This window comes from Aptenodytes patagonicus, chromosome 15 (genome assembly GCF_965638725.1).
Source record: "Aptenodytes patagonicus chromosome 15, bAptPat1.pri.cur, whole genome shotgun sequence".
Classification (NCBI taxonomy): domain Eukaryota; kingdom Metazoa; phylum Chordata; class Aves; order Sphenisciformes; family Spheniscidae; genus Aptenodytes; species Aptenodytes patagonicus.
In genome coordinates this window covers 12,667,741-12,683,665 of record NC_134963.1, presented here as the reverse complement: position 1 = coordinate 12,683,665, position 15,925 = coordinate 12,667,741, and the positions used below count along the sequence as shown (strand labels likewise).

The 15,925-nt window shown below is 52.2% G+C and overlaps 1 protein-coding gene and 1 long non-coding RNA gene across 2 annotated transcripts; one reads left to right on the top strand and one right to left on the bottom strand.

Annotated features, from left to right (window-relative positions):
* Positions 1–1,261: 1,261 nt before the first annotated feature.
* Positions 1,262–1,852, bottom strand: LOC143167419 (uncharacterized). The gene is made up of 2 exons (XR_012996548.1): positions 1,715–1,852; positions 1,262–1,569 (listed from the first exon to the last, which is right to left on the bottom strand). It is a non-coding gene; the product is annotated as an uncharacterized LOC143167419 (long non-coding RNA).
* A 725-nt stretch (positions 1,853–2,577) lies between these two features.
* On the top strand, positions 2,578–9,669 carry MLEC (malectin). Its single transcript, XM_076352584.1, has 5 exons — positions 2,578–2,770; positions 6,192–6,370; positions 7,737–7,913; positions 8,170–8,227; positions 9,355–9,669. The coding sequence occupies exons 1-5, from the start codon at positions 2,578–2,580 to the stop codon at positions 9,582–9,584; spliced, it is 837 nt and encodes a 278-aa protein (XP_076208699.1). The 3' UTR covers positions 9,585–9,669.
* Positions 9,670–15,925: the final 6,256 nt, after the last annotated feature.

Here is a 15,925-nt window from a genome sequence, read left to right as displayed (position 1 = left end):
CAGGGGATGAGCTGGGTTAGCTCCCAGCTGCCCTTGTACACATCTGGGGCCAAAGAGGCCCCTTCAGCTGAGGGACCTGTCTTGATCATACCTAAATGTTAGCTAGTAAATCTCTTCATGTCTGAATTCCTGCTCATGGGCACGTTTGGTCTGGGCTGAGCAGTTTGATGCTGGGTTTGTAATGAAGCCCCAGTCACCGGCCCCTATGCCCACTGAGGCAGCGAAGGTCCCGCCATGAGCCTCACACTCCCCAGCTCACCGAGAGGCACAACAAGGTTTCAGCCAGGCTCTGCCCAGCCAGTGCTTGGGCCCCCGCTGCCATTTCGTGTGTGTGTGTGTGAGACCTACGAGGGCCCTGCTGACCCGGGGGCCAAGGGGCCAGTTGCCTCAGGCCACTTGGGCCACGCAAGGAGCTGTGTGTGGCCCTCGGCAGGACCTTTGCTGCCCTGGTGGGTCTCAGGACTGGAAATATGAGGATTTGCACCCATGGACACTGCTGTTCGTAACCTCAACCCTGCTGTCTCCTCGGCCCGCTGATGATTCACAGCATCCCTCTTCTCACTTCACTTTTGCAGCTCATGACAGTAATGTGGTGACACACAAAGCGTTTACATGCTTTGAAGTCGCACTCTTGACCCAAGCACATCGCAGTTTAAGCTGAAAAATCTTGAGAGATTAGGGAGGATCATCTGTAATCAGTACAAATGAGCTCTAACGAGGCCTCCCTCGGCCTTACCAACCAGACAGCATTGTTCTGGCCACGGCTGCTTGCACTCCTTTGCTAACTGAACTTGGGGGACACCCAACAGGTCACAAACACAGCAGGGATATGGGAGATTAGTCTGGATTTGATCAGATGCTGCCAGGGCTGGGGTCTGTAATGCTGAGCTGATTTGCCAGGAACCAGCGTGAGGTGGCTTAATCTGGAGAGGTGCTAAGCATGTGTGTTTTACACTGCTGTTCTGGATGTGGTTTCCTAAGCCACCTTGCAGTTTCAAGAACCCCTTCCCTGGCATGGGAACACAGCAGTGCCATGTCTGCCCTGGCCCAGTTATACCACAAGCCCGAGAGCCAATGTGACAGCAGCAAGGACGTGCTCTGGGGCCCACTCTGACCTGGGCAGAGCAGGTTAGGGAGCAGCGGGTGGGTGGTTACTCTCCCCTCACCAAACGGACTTCACTTCTCCAAGGCTGTGTCCTGTTAAGAGGCCTCCGAGGTACATTACAAAAGCAACAAGCCCATTTAATTCACAATCTGCAGCTCTAAGTCTTTATTTCTAAAGGCAAATGCATTGTGGAAGACCCAAATTAATAAACTGTCATTGGGACTTAGGAGCAGCCACTGCTAATGCAGTTGGTGGCCAAAGTGCAGACGCGAGGCTTGGCTGGCATCTGAAGCTTTGGGGAACACCAAGATCAGGCAGAAGGGCAAACACAGAGGCAAACATTAAGTTATTTGCTCCCCCCACCATGTAGTGAGTGAGTTTCATCCAATCTCCATCTGTGATGTCTCACTCCAGCCCTCCCAAGACCTCACCAAGGTCCTCCAGAAACAGGATCTTACGTTCTCCTGTAAAATGCAACACAGGGAGAAAAAACACTGGCAATGTAATGGTTAGCTCCCCCACCTTCCTCTTTTACTGGCTGTTTTACTTTTCAAGCAGATTATTGTGGTCCAAAGTGGTTGCACGCCACCCAGCTGTCTCATTCCTTACCGGGCGGGCCGGTAGCTGCCTTTTCCCATGCTCCATGGCAAGGACGAACCAGCGTGTTTCGCTGAGGCAGAGAATCGGTATTGGAAGTTGCTGTTCAGAGTACAGCGGACACGAAACTGCCGGGATGTAACGAGGGGCCGCCCCCCACGGCAGCGGAGCTCCCACTCCCCCAACTCCTCTCCCAGCCGCTTCCCCGAGCGCCGCGGCCGTGCCCGGGCCGCCCGCACCGCGCCCCTGCCGCCCGCGGGGCCCGGGCCCGTCCCGGGGCCGCGCCGGTCCGTCCCGCCGCGGCGCGGCCCGTTGCCTCGGCAACCCACCGGCCTCACCGCTTCCCGCCGCCGTTCCACAGTGCTTTGCGTTCCGGCCGCGCTGGAGCTCCCTGATTGGAGGGGCGGAGGGGGCGGGACTCTTCCCTCAGGCGTCCGGTGCTGAGGGGAGCTCGCCGGGCTGCGTCCCCGTTCCGGAGACGCCGCTGGGAAGCCTCTTCCCTCCCCGCCGCTCCTTCCTGGGGGAGCCGGTTCTACCCTCGCTCCCCTCCCCGAGCGGGCGGTACCGGCCCTGGGTATTCCCGGCTCGCAGGGACCGACTCTCCGCTCCGCTCCCGCCGGACACGCCTCCCGCCGCAGCGCGCCGCCGTCCCCTCGCCTCTCAACCAAGCCTGCTCGCCCGCTCCCGCCGCCCATTGGCCCGGCGCGTTATGAATATGCAAATAAAGGCCTGCGGGCTCCTAATGGCAGACGGGCGGCGAATTAATATTCGCGTTGCGGAGCGTGGATTGGCCGGCGCGCGCTCCGCCCCGGCAGCGGGGTAGGCTGCCCCCTGGCGGCGGCAGGAAGGGGCGGGCGCGGCGCCGGGAGCCCGAGATGGTGGGCGCCGGGGCGCGCGGGGCGCCGCTGCTGCCGCCCTTGCTGCTGCTGCTGCCGCTGCTGCTGCGGGGCGCGGCGGGCGGCCTCGCCGACAGCGTCGTCTGGGCCGTCAATGCGGGCGGCGATGCCCATGTGGACGTGAACGGCATCCACTTCCGCAAGGACCCGCTCGAGGGCCGCGTGGGCCGAGGTGAGGGCGGGGGGGGACGCCGGTGCCGCGCGGGCGGCCCGCCGGAGGGGTGTCGGTGGGGCTGCCCTCGGGGCCCGCTCAGCTCCGCTCCGCCGGGGGCGGCGAGGCCCGCCTGTGTCGGCGGGGGTCCGGGACGCGCGTCCCCCCGGCGCCGTCCCGCCTCCCCCGGCCCCGCCGCGGAGGGTCGGTGGGTCTCCCCGCAGGGCCGCGGCGGCCCCGGGCAGGCCCGCAGGCGGGGTCTCCTCTCCCTCAGCCGCCCGGGCCCGGCGTCGCGGAGGGGGCGGCCGGGGGACAGCGAGGGCCCGCGGGGAGCGCCGGCCCAGCCCCCGCACGGCACTTGTCACCCACCGGGACCGCGGCCACCCCCGTCCTCCCGCCGGGCCCGGCTGGGTGCTGCACCCCCCCCCATCCCCGCGGCGGAGCGGGCCCTGGGCCCCGGTGGCGGCGGGATGAGCCCTGCGGGCTTCGGTCTGGTTTTCCCGGCCTCGGGCTGCGGGGTTGTGCAGTGCCGGGGGGGAAGTTGCTCCTCGCGGGCTGGAGAGGAATTTCGGCTGGAAAGGCGACGGGAGCGGTCAGGCTGCCAAACCGGCCGCGTGCAGCCGCTTGGCTCCTTTTTTTCCATTTTCCACTGAAAGACCCCAGTTTCCACAGCAAGATCTGCCAGTTTGAAGTCCAGCCTGCAGCGCTCTCGGTAAAGTGAGAACACGCTTTGCCTGCTCTGCGCAGCTGAATCGCTCACGGTGCGGGGTGATGCCTGCCACCAGCAGCCTGGTCCCAACAGGGGGGAGCGTGGGCTGCTCACTGGAGCCCCGGTGCCGGGACCAGGCAGGAGGAAGGTGCAGCTGGCTGGTCTGCTCCACTGCTCCGGTCCTGGCAGGGTGTTCAAGAGCAGGGCAGGGACAGAAGCAGAAGTAGAGGCAGATGGGATATGATCAGCTGCTCTAACCACTGAATCAGTAAAATCTTCTATCTACCAGTAAGGGCAGGATGGAGAACTAATATTGCACTTGCACTTGGGTTACCTTTTCCTTCCTCCCCTGAAACCGCTTCGGTTATATGAATTTTGCCTGTTTCTGACAATTGGTACAGCAAAACTTAGTTGATTCACAAATGTATTGAAAAGTTAGCTGTGCTGAGCTGCTCCTGCTGTCAGTTACAGGTGAGTGGTGGAGTGCAGAGAAGATGAGCTATCTGCTGACTTTTAAGTCTAACCTTCACTGTTTCCATGTAGGATGGTGAGGATTGTCCTGTGCCATACAGCTAGGACTGCCATTGTTCACCCTGTGTGAGTGCCATCCGGAATGGAGAGCCCTTTGGGCACAATGGATACAGGGGAGGTCACATTTAAATACTAATACGGTTTGTTAGGAGTTTTTCACCCCTGTGGAAGCTGGCGCCCCAGTCACATAAGGTGCCCTGATCACTGTAGGTCAGCTTCCCTTCATAGACCTCTCATGTGTGACTTGAAGGAGAATGTCCTTGTGGACTTGAACAATTTATTTTTGAGCTGAGGAGAAAAAAGGGTCTTTTTCAAGCACACTGTGACGTGCTTTTCCTTTGGGGAAAGCCTGGGGTGTCTCCTCTGAACAGCAGGCTGTTACAGCAATCCTGCTTCAGCCAGCAGTGCCAGGCACAGAGGAGGAGACTTTACCCCTTTGAGCCCTCAGCTGCTTTTCCCTCAATGGCTTTTTATTGCACCATTGTTCGGTTTACTCTGGGTTCTTCTCTGTGTTGATAGGCATGTAATGGCTACAGCAGAAATATGTGGCTGACTGGGAGGAAACGACCTAGGGATAGCGTGTTTCTAGGCTGTACTGCCTCTGGGCAAATTAAAACCTTTTTTTTTTTTCCCAAGCCTCAGTTCAGATGCTGTGCCCTAGAGGACAAAATGTGCTGATGGCAATTACAGAAGCCAGATGCCAAACACAGTTGAGTCGCAGCTTAACGCGTACTGCTCGTCTCTCGGTGAGCACCCAGTGCACCCAGCGTGCTGTAAAATCAAGCTCGCTTCCACAGCTATGTCAACAGACCTCTGATACGCAGGTGACAGATCTTCCTCTCCAGTTACCTTCTTGGATATTAAAGGGCTTTCTTCCTATGCAGGCTTTCCTCTAATAGGAGCTGACTTCTGTGGAGTTCTTGGTTTGCTATCACCGTAATCTGTAGCTGGCCAGAAATATCTGTGTGGGAGGACAGGTTAAACTTTTCACCCTCTGTATTTCTGGTGATGGGAGTCTTCAGCCTTTGCACCTGGGTTTGAGTGGTAAAGAGCGGAAGATTGCCTCAGTAGCTCTGTGTGAAATAGGAGACTAAGAACTGGCATTAATTTCCTCTCGCTCGTTTGCATTGGCTCCATCTTTGGCAACGTGTGCCGGGTTCGTAGTTCTTGCTTTGTCTTGGCCAATGCAGTGTCTGTTCCCATGGAAATGGGGGTGGAAGTGGCAAGTGTCAGCAGAGAACTTCGTCTGGGATCAACTTCTCCTGCCTGAAGTGCCAGTGGGCAGGTAGTGTCCACAGTCTTCCCTCCTGCCCCTGCTTCGCTGGGGAATTATTTGATTCAGAGCTCTTGAGGCATGCATCAGTTTGCATTTGTACAGTAACCCTGACACAATAAAATGTCAAGTTGGGTTAAGGTCTTTTGAGGGCTGCTCTAGAGGTGGTGAAATAATGACTGAGAAGAGGCAAATTTTACGATTTCTGTTACTTTCTTAGTTATTGCCCCATTTGGGAATGTTGTTTGGGCCCTTCTCAGGGGGGCTGTTCAGCTGCCTGCAGACAGTGCCCATTTCAGCTGGGTGCCTGTGAGAACAGCAGCTCTTGAAACCCTTGCGTATGTATCTTGCTTCCGTCTTCCTGTCTTCAAGCTGGCGGGTATTGCGTGGCTGTGGTGGGAAGAAAGGGTTTTGTAAGATATCTAATGCTTTTCAGCCTTCTGCCATTCACTTGAGGAGGATGAGTCTCTAAAACCTGGTGCCATCAACTGCTAACTTCAAATCTGTTGAATGAATGAGTCGAGTCAGTCCTATGCTGACTGTTTTGGTTTTGTACTCAGAGTTTGTAATTTGAAAATGTTGTAAAAATATTCTAGGTGTTTTTCCTCTTTGAAGCAGGAGTCAATGGCCAAGTCCGTTGGCTCTGTGCCCTGTTTGTGAAACAGACTCTTCTTTCTGAAACGGTGCGAGTGAGTTTGCTGTGTCTTAGACTGCAGCAGGTCCAGACCTGTTTTTCCATAGGACCCAGGTTCTGGGGCTTTGGCTACCTTTGCTTCTGCTCCAGTACTGCCTCCTCCTGGTCAGAGCAAGGAGGGGAGACAGGTCTGATGCCACTTAAGGGGTTAAGCACTTCAGGAGTATATAAAGTGTCTCTTACATATGCTTCAGAAATTAACCCTTCCTCTCACTGTTTTGTGCTTGAAACCCAGCATCTGACTATGGTATGAAGCTGCCAATCTTGCGGTCCAACGCGGAAGATCAGATTCTGTACCAGACCGAGCGTTACAATGAGGAAACCTTTGGCTATGAAGTTCCCATCAAAGAGGAGGGTGACTATGTGCTGGTGTTGAAGTTTGCAGAGGTCTATTTTGCACAGTCTCAACAGAAGGTAAGCAACAGCTCCTTGCTTGTCTCTTTGATGCGAGTTCCTGGCTAAGACTGTGCATGTCCAGGTTGTCTCTGCTGCTTTGCATGCTGGAGAAGGGAGAGAAGTAAGGCGCTAATGGTTAATTTATTTCCTAGAGCTCTCATGGGCTCTGAAACTTCGAGCTCTCTTCCACATTCCAGATATACAGTTGGTCTGGAAAATTGCATTACAAAATATTCAAACAAACATGTGCAACTAAACATAACTAGCAGTAGAGTTTTATGATCTGTTTAGGCTGTGCTGGCTTTGAGAAGAAGTGTTTTTGCCTTTTTCCTGAACACTTGTTCTTGACCTGACAGCATGCTTGTGCATGACTGAATCAGGGAAGCGATCTGAGTTAAATAACCTACTCAAAACAATTTTTATGAATGTAATAAGGCTTGATACTGGTTCAAACTGATTCTGAAAGCACAGAGTTAAATGCAACCCTCTTTATTGCTCTTTAGAGAAGAATAATCCTTGTTCACTTTTGAAATCACTCATGTACCAATGTGGAAGTGGAAGCACAAAGAACTCAAAGCCCTGTGATAAATTGGGAGAGAAGTGGTGTGTGTTTTAGTCTGGCTTTCCCCTGACTCCATCAGCTGCTTTAGAGCCCTGCTCCTTAAGCACCATGCTGTCTTTCTGCCAGAGAAGTATTTCAGGGAACATAACTGGTGGGGCTGGCTTACAGAATGGATGCAAAAAGCAGCCTCAGATTAAACCGAAGGGCTGAGGCATCTTTGGTTCCTCTTCCTTCATGTGGTTCTGCTGGCATTTCCCAGGTGCTGAGTGAAGTTTGAGTCATTCTGGCCCTGAGGAGGACTTTCACTCTGAATTCACAGATGTGGTTAGCAGTTCAATATTTTACCTCCTTCAAACCCTGTGTACTTCACCAGCTTGTTTCCTCTTCTCTGTTCTGCTGCAGGCTGTTACTTAGAAATGGCTTTACTCCCTAGGGTGTGGTGTGCCGCAGCCACCCTGGGGTGGTAGGAGCAGGTCCTCAGCCAGTAGGTGGAAGAAAGTTGTGAAAGAAAAGTATGAATAAACCAGAATAAAATTATGCTGTCCTCAGTTCTGAACAGCAGACATAGGGGTTATTTTAAAAGTTGAGGGCAGATTTCAGAGTATTTGAAAGCAATGTTAATGCTTCAGTGTCTTTACCTGGCTGCTTTTGGGCTCTGAATACTTCCCAAGGGAGTGGAGCATGTGTGGTGGGACAGTGCATGCTGCAATGCTTTCTGGTCCTGGGTGCATAACAAGCAGAGACCTTTCCTGTTCTGTTCCCCTTTCAACTGTCACGTGTCTGAATCTGTTCTGACACTCTGTCATTTCTTCTGTCCTGAAGGTATTTGATGTTCGCTTGAATGGCCACGTGGTGGTGAAGGACTTGGACATTTTTGACAGAGTTGGACACAGCACAGCTCATGATGAGATCATTCCCATGAGTATCAAAAAGGGGAAACTGAGTGTCCAGGGAGAGGTTTCCACGTTCACAGGGAAGCTCCACATTGAGTTTGTAAAGGTAATAAACTTTGCTGAGCAGAGCCCTGATCTTCCTTTTCCCCTTCTTCCCCAGCCACGTGACGCAGCTGTGTGCTGGGGGAGGAGAGTTTGTAAAGGTAATAAACTTTGCTGAGCAGAGCCCTGATCTTCCTTTTCCCCTTCTTCCCCAGCCACGTGACGCAGCTGTGTGCTGGGGGAGGAGAGGTGAGGGTAGGTGGGGGGAATACTTCTTGCCTCAAAGCTGCAGCACTGACTTCCTTCTTTGCTTTCTCTAGGGCTACTATGACAATCCAAAAATCTGTGCCCTATACATCCTGCAAGGAACAGTGGAAGGTAAGCACAGTTTTTGAGCCAGAAAACTCTTCCCCCTTGGAAAGCAGCCTGTTGCTTCTCAGACCATGAGATCATAGCTCTTGCTGACCCACCTCTGCCAAAACTGTTTCTCTCTCAGCAAGTTCCCACAGAGTGCAGTTGCAGAATGAAATAGGTGTGGAGTGTCCTCCTACTCTTCCAAGTGCACAAAGCTGCATCATTTTTGGAATAAGAAAAATCAGTTTGGTTCAGGACTTCCTGCATGTGGGGTAGAGGAGAAGGGAACACGTCTGGTCAGCCTTAGCTTATAGCTACAGCTATAAACTGTAGATAAATTCCCTCTGGCCTTGGAAGTCAGCAGCAGCCCTGCAGACAAGTAATTTATGGAGATCTTTTAGCTAGTAGTTAAGTGTTTCTTAAGTGCTGGTAAAGTCCTTGCCCTTTCATCACCCTCTTTGTAAGTCTGTACTGGAGTTGGAGCCCCTCTAGCTCCTGAACAGGGGAGGTTTAGGACCCCTCTCTGACCGAAGCATCAGTTTGCTTTACTGTTGGTCAGGGATTGCCAAGTGTTGCTGAAGATTGGTGCATAACCTTGTGGCTGGGGGCACCTTGCTGTGCGGGGACCTGTAATTCATGCTCCAGGCTCAGAGGACTGGATTTGAGTGGGGTTGGACCATGCTGCTCTGATAGGTCTGGGGTTGAGGGGTGCAGTGATGTGAGGTAGGACCATTTGTGGAAAGGGTTGTTCCCCTTCCTGTTTGCACCTGTATCTGCTGGTCCCGCAGGCAGCAGGTGCTTGTTCTTGACTAGATCTCACTGAGCAGCTGCGGTATCTGACTGTGTACGCTGTAAGTGTGCTTTTGTGCTGTAACTTATCCTGTGTGACAGGTAGATGGGGTGGATGGGTGTCGTTTTCTTTGCAGGCTGGGCCTTTAGATGCTCTTGCATCATGGAGGAAAGAAATAGCGATGTGAGCCTCTGTGAGGGAGGATGCTCCTGTCCTGGGGTGCTCTGGCCGTGGTGTTGACATGGTGTCAGGTGCCCTGTTGCCGGCGTGCATGCTGGATTGGGGAGCGGGGAATGGAGTGACTTGGGTGATTTCCCAGGTTACATCCTGCCTCCTTGCAACCTTTTGTCTTGTCCAACAGATGTTCCAAAGCTGCAGCCGCACCCGGGTCTGGAGAAAAAAGAGGAAGATGATGATGAAGATGAATATGAAGATGGCTCCAGTGTTAAAAAACAGGCAAATAAGAACCGGGTTCAGTCAGGCCCACGCACACCAAACCCCTATGCCTCGGACAACAGCAGCCTCATGTTTCCTATATTGGTGGCCTTTGGTGTCTTCATTCCTACCCTCTTCTGCCTCTGCCGATTGTGAGAGCAAGCCCCACAGAGCATCAGCCAAGGGGCTGGGAGGGAAGGAGTTGGACCAAACACGGTTGCTTTCAATTTCTCCATATTGTTCATAATTTAAGGGAAAAAAAAAAAAAAGAAAAAAAAAGATGTTTCATTTGGAATGAATAGCAGGTCCAGGTAAGAGGGAGCTTACCTTCCCCCTGCCAGCAAGCAGCGAGGCCCTCGCCTTCCCCTTCGCACCATGTGCAGCCTCCGACCCTCCCTGGGGCACCCAAGAGTAAACTGAGTCCTGGCTGTCTGTGTATTGGGCTGTTGGAAGCTGATGCTAGCAGTCCTGGGCCATGTCCCACACTGAGAGAAAGCCATGTGCTGCAGGATCTCTGCCTTTGCTGGGTGGAATACGGTTCCTTAAGCAGGGAAGCGGCTCCTAAACCCAGGCCTGGGAACACGTTTTGTCTGGGAGCGTGGAAGTGTTGTGGTGCCGTTGGGTGACTAATGACTATGGAGGATGGAGCCTGGCTCAGCATCTCCCTGAATGTGCGCAACACGATGTATGGTACTCGCCTGCATAAAGATACCAAGACTCCAACTAGCCACTCGGCCTCTGTGGAGACGTTCCCCTCCTAAGAGTGCAAGCTGTGCCAGGAGCAGAGGGATTTATCTGGCCTGATTTGCTGCACCAGTTGGGAGAGACTTTCCTAGTTTGACAATTGTAATGTTAGATCCATTGCAGAGGGATTCTGCTGTCAGAATGTCAGCTCTTGCTGCCTGCAAGAGGCTGATGTTGTTAGCGTCTGATCAGATGCACTTGTTTTCTGTATTGATTATGGCTTTTGTTTCCTTTAATATCCTTTTCTTTTCAAAGGTTTAATTTTAAGCCCAGTTCCTTGTTTTGCCCTTTCTAGCAAGTGACCTCTCCTTTGGAAGAAGCTGAGAATCAGATGACCTAGAGAGGAGGTTCTGGACTTGTTCCTTGGCCTTCTTAACAGTTAGCTCCCCTCCCTGCCCCCTGACTGTGACTGTGAACAACCTGTGCTGTAGGACAGAGCGGAGCAACCTTGCAGATGCTCCCTGTGAGCTCTCATTCCCTGTCGTAGGGACCAGGCCTGCCTGCAAAGCGGTGAGAAGTGCAGTGGACTTGGTTAGTGTTTTCAGTTAGCTCGGCCTTTTGCAACTCAAGGCACTGTGGTGAAGGGGCAGATGTCCAACATTTCAGTGCTGTAGAGCAAGGTGGTTTGTTGCCCTCCAGAGATCTGGAAGAGCGCAGAATACTGGAGACAAGGTCACCCGCTTCCCCTGGGGATATTTCTGCAAGAGGCTTCTGTTTCCACATGCAGAGCCTGTGCCTGCCTGACAGAGGCTGAGCAGAGCGAAAGCCCTCGCTGTGCCTGCTGATCCAGAGCTGCGGGCCCTGAGGAGCTGCCTTCCCATGGTCTTGGCCTCCGACACGTTGAGCACTTCTGGCTGGCGGGAAGGGGATGTTCTGTCTGCCAGAGCAGGGTCTGGCCCAGGCATGGCTGGGTCCTTGCGGGTCAGCTTTGATCCTGGTGAGCTCTGGGCTCACAGAACACTTTACCTCATGCTATCTCTGTTCTCAGAAGTGCTCTCTCTTTACCTGGAGCAGCTGCAGTGAGCGGTGTCCTCCTTGCTGGTGCTCCTCCCTGTGCCTGAGTTTTCCTAGCGGTTCTTCTTGGGTTTGATCCCCTGCAGTGGCTCAGCCTTTCTTTGAGCTGAGAAAGGTCAGCAGAATTCCCTAGTTTCTGGAAAGGAAACCAGAGGAGCAGCCTTTCTTCTCTGCTGGGCGCAAGCGGCTGAAGCCCTCTCTTCCTCTTAACCCTCAAGCTGTGATATGAGCTGCCAGCTCATGGGCTCCAGAATGGGGAGCTGGGGGAGGTGTCAAAGCACTGCTCTGCACAGCAGTGGCACTGAACCTAGCCTTTCTGATCACATACATCACTGCTATAGGCCTGGCCCTAATTCTGTGGCTGTGAGCTAAAAAGTAAGCAGTAGGACCTTAATTACCTTCTCTCCCATTGCACAAGTGGTAACAGCCAGTTTGGGAGAAGCAAGAGGGTCCCTGCCACACCGTAAGGAGAAGACAGGCTTTAGAGAGAGCAGATCTTAAGAACAAACCTTAGGATGAAAAGGCGGTAAGCTTGAAGTTGTCTGCTTCGTCTTCTAGCTGCTGTTAAAATCCTAGTACTTATAAAACTCTCATAAAATATGAGCTCTGTTTTGTTTGATGACGGTGCCTGCAGAGATTCTCCAGCATTTTGGGGATTGCTCTAACTGGAGCACAGAGACATTTAGATCTTTATCAGTTTTGAGAAGCATGAACTGCGCTGATTTGTTAAGCAAAGAACCTGGGCTTGAAAGCAAGCTTCTCTGTAAGGAGCTGTTCTCCTCCAGGCCTTTTAGGTTGCATTTTATTTGAGCATCCTTGAAGCAAGGAATCACTCAGCTTCTTGTGGCTCACCCAGTAATCTCAGCACCTTGCCCAGCATGAGAAAAGGGGAGTGCATTTAGGTGTGCAAAAGTCGGAGACAAGTCTTCTAGAATAGTTTATCTCTGCCTCTCCTGGCAGCCAGGGCACCCATTTGGTGCCATCAGCTGCCCTAAGGCAAGGCTGTGCAGGGTGTGATCTGTTGTGTTCCAGTTGCTCAGTGCAAATGAATTTGTCATATTTGAATAAGAATAGGGAGGAGGAATAGTTCATCCTTCATGGTTTCAATTTAGTTGTTTTGGCTCCTGGTTTTATCAATTTTTGTCACTACAAAGCTACTGTCTGGGTGGTTGGAGGGTTCCTGACCCCGTTATGGTGCTATGAGCAGTTTTCCTTGTTGGTCCATCCCCTCCTGACAGGTTTGCTTTGGAAGAAGCCTTCAAACAAAGCGCGTGGGAACACAGGAGGATGGTAGGGGGTAAGCAGTCAGCACCTTGCTGTGAATGCCATACTCAGGCTGGTTCCCCTTGTCATCTCTGTCTGGCACCTGCGAGCCAGCCAGATGGGTATAATGAGGTACCTGGTCCTGACCAGGGAAAGAAAAAGTTTGGGTTGGCTGTAGCTTTCCAGTATGGGTGTTTGAGGGAATATCCAAGACATTGTTTAATTGAGACCGGTTAGAGACAAGCCTGTTTATGCTTTGTTGCCTCCAGCCAGCAGCAGGCAGATGAAGCGTGTGTCTCTGTGCAGCACTGTGGGGAGCTGGGTCAGAACAGACCCTGGCTTGATTCATGGAGCAGTTGGGTAGAGAGGGGCAGATAAGGCAATTTTAATAAAGCTTCCACTTAATAAAGGGGAGGTGACACCATTGATCATGTTTTGGGCCTGGATCCAGCCTCAGGGTAGTGGTTCCAGAGCCTATTTTAATTACCCCCTCATCAGCCCCTCCTTTCATACCTTTAAGCCAGACCATTTTCCCCTTCTGTGTGTGTGTGACTAAAACAACAGCTCTGACCCTTTTGAGTATCCCAGGTGGCAGTGAGCAGAAAGCCAAATGAAATCCTGTCTCTTTTTGGTGCCTTTGTCTCAGGCTTTGAATAAAAGTCTATTTGAAGAAGCTTCTTTTTTTTTTTTTTTAAGGAGCTTCTGAGTTGTTTTTCTTTTTCCCCAAGGGACAGGCATTCCCTGCCCTTGTGATCAGCTGGGGACTGTCTCACTGTCCCTGGATGCCAGCTCCGGAGGTCACAGCTGAAGCAGAAAACTGCGAGCGAGTATCTTTGGTTCCAGCCCTTGAGGTCAATGGGAAAAAAGCCTAGCAGGGGATAGAAGAACTGGAAGAGCTCCTTCAGGTCTGGTCTCCCCCAGAAATCTCCCAAAGGCAGGATGGAAAACTTCCAGACAGTCTGGTGCCTGCGTGTCTGTGCAGTTCAGAGCTGAGTGAGTCACAGCTGGGTCTTGGTAGTTGTATGGTGCTTACAGCTTCTGGGTGCAGAATGTGGCTTTGGGGGTCCTGCCCCCCAAACTCACTCGCCAAGGGCTTGCCCTGCACTGTTTGGGTCTGAACAGGGAGCAGAGACCCGTGCTTTGTCCCTTGGCCCTCCTTTAAGTCAAAATGGGATTGCAACAGCCAGGGAAATGTCTTGGTATGGGAAGTCTGGGCTGAACAGGCCTGTCCGATGGAAAACAGCAGCAGGAGGGAAAGGACCAGCAGAGCAGCTTCAGCCCTTGATGTGAGACAGATTCTGAGCAGCTGCGAAGTACCAAGTGTTTCAGGCTCTGTTTGGTGCTCAAATGTGGGAGAGATCCGTCTGCTTCTTGCACTTATGTGGCGGGGAGGGAAATATCCTTGCTGAGAATCCAAGGGAAATGGGAGCTGGGCCAGCACTGAGCTAATTTACCTGCTGGCGCTTCTGCATCTCCACAACAAATGCCAAAGTCTAATACAATTGAAGGATGCTTTTTTTTAACATCAGCCTGGTTCCACCAGTCTGTCTTCACTGGCTAGTCCCAAATAGGCTCAAGACAGGTATTCCCAATGGCACAAACGCAACACCGGGCTGGAGCTGTGAAGGCTCAGAGATGTGGTTACACGAATAGGCCTCCTGTGCTGCACCCCTGCTTCACGCGCTGCCCAGCGGGGCTGGGGCATGTGCGTTTCACCTTGGATCCGAACAGATTTGTCCCAGAAGTATAGTAGCAACGGCATTGAAATGGTGCTGGGCTGGACGGGAGAGGTGAAAGCAGGTCCATGTCTTCCGGGACTCTGGCTTGCTCAGAGTTTATTGCTGTATATTAAATACTATTTTTGGAGATTGGGGGGAAGATGTGGGAGGGGGAGGGATGTGACGGCGCTGTCCCCAGGCTGATCAGTGGGACGCTACTGCAGGTTATTGATAGGTTTTGATTTTTTTTTTCCCAAAAAGTGCTTTATTTAAAAAAAAAAAAAAAGGAAAAAATAATCAGCAAAACAGAAATGCTTTCCTCCCTCTTAGAAACAGTGCTGGCTGATTAGAAAATGTGAATAATCTTTTGCAAACATCAAAGGTCTCTGCTAAAGAGTTTGTGTGATGGAGATTTCAAGGCAAGGGGCAAAGTACAGCTTGAACCAGTTTAACTGGGGACAGTGTGAATCTAGGAAACGCAGGATCTCTGCCCTGGAGTTGTTCCCAGTCACACGTAGTGGTGATGTGCTTGCCTGTGCTACCATGGCTGTTCTGTCACACTATAACAGTTCCTGAGCTAGGGCGCTGGAGTGAAGCACTATCTGGAAACTTGCTGGCAAGTAGGGGCTTGAATTTTTCATGGTTTCTACAGGGACTTTGTGTGTTCAGGGCTTTCCCACTCAAGAAGCAGCCAGGTTGGTAAAGCAGCCCCAGAGAACGTGAGGATCCTGCAGAGGCAGGATTTGTGCTTTGTGCCAGGAGGCAGCAGCCAGGACTGCGAGATGCTGGGCAGGTGACAGTGATGTTTGGGTCCCGTTGGCGTGGCAGCTTTTAGCATTGGCAAATGGTCCCACTGCTGCACAGTGCCCGGCTGCGTAGGCTGGGACATGTGGAAGTGACCCGTGTTGTTGGCATTAAGGACATGTCACAAACTACTTGAAGCTGCAGGTCTAAGTTGTCTGTAAAGGCTAAACAGTGTGGGGAGGGATCTCCATCTGTATTTGTCACCAGTGCAAAGGGTTTTTAAGGAGGATTTTTGATTTAACTGTCCATTGCTTTGTTATAACAACTTGCAGTGACATTTTTTAGTTTGTTTTGCAGCAAGCTTGGGCCCTGGGTGAAAAGCACAGATGTCTATTTCTGATTGCATTGGCTTTGCAGGGACTAGTTTGGGGGAGAAGATGGGTGTGGGGGTGGGTTATTTTATTTTTGGTACATGGTAGCGGTTTTATTTTTTAATTTCCCCAGGATGTTTGGTTGAGGGAATGTTCTGAAATCTACTGTCTGGCAGTTTTAACCAGCAGTGTGTTAAAGGAAAATAAACAAAATTATATTGTCACTTGGATGAGGTGGTCCCTCTTTTCTAGTGGGGGGGATGGGGGAACCCCCTCTGCTTTACGGCTCGTGGCGTGGGAGGCCGAGACTGACTGCACTGCGGAAGGGAATGCAGGCTGCTGCCGAGATGCAGTTTAACATCCCACCACTGCTGCAGCCCAGAGCCTCTCCCCGCCGCTGCCTGCCTCTGGTACAGCTCCAGTATTCTCTTGCCAGTTGTTTTGGGCGATTAAGTGTAAGGTGAATGGTACAACATCCTCTTAAAAGTGCTGATGTGGACCTTGTTGCTTCCTGCTCAGATCAGGAACACCAGAGATGTAATCTACCTTCTGGGGTTTTGCAAGCTGCCCCAATTTCAGCTTGAAACTGCGTCAGAGGTGGTCAGAAGGGGCTGTAACTGGAGCAGAGAGAAAGCGACACCTT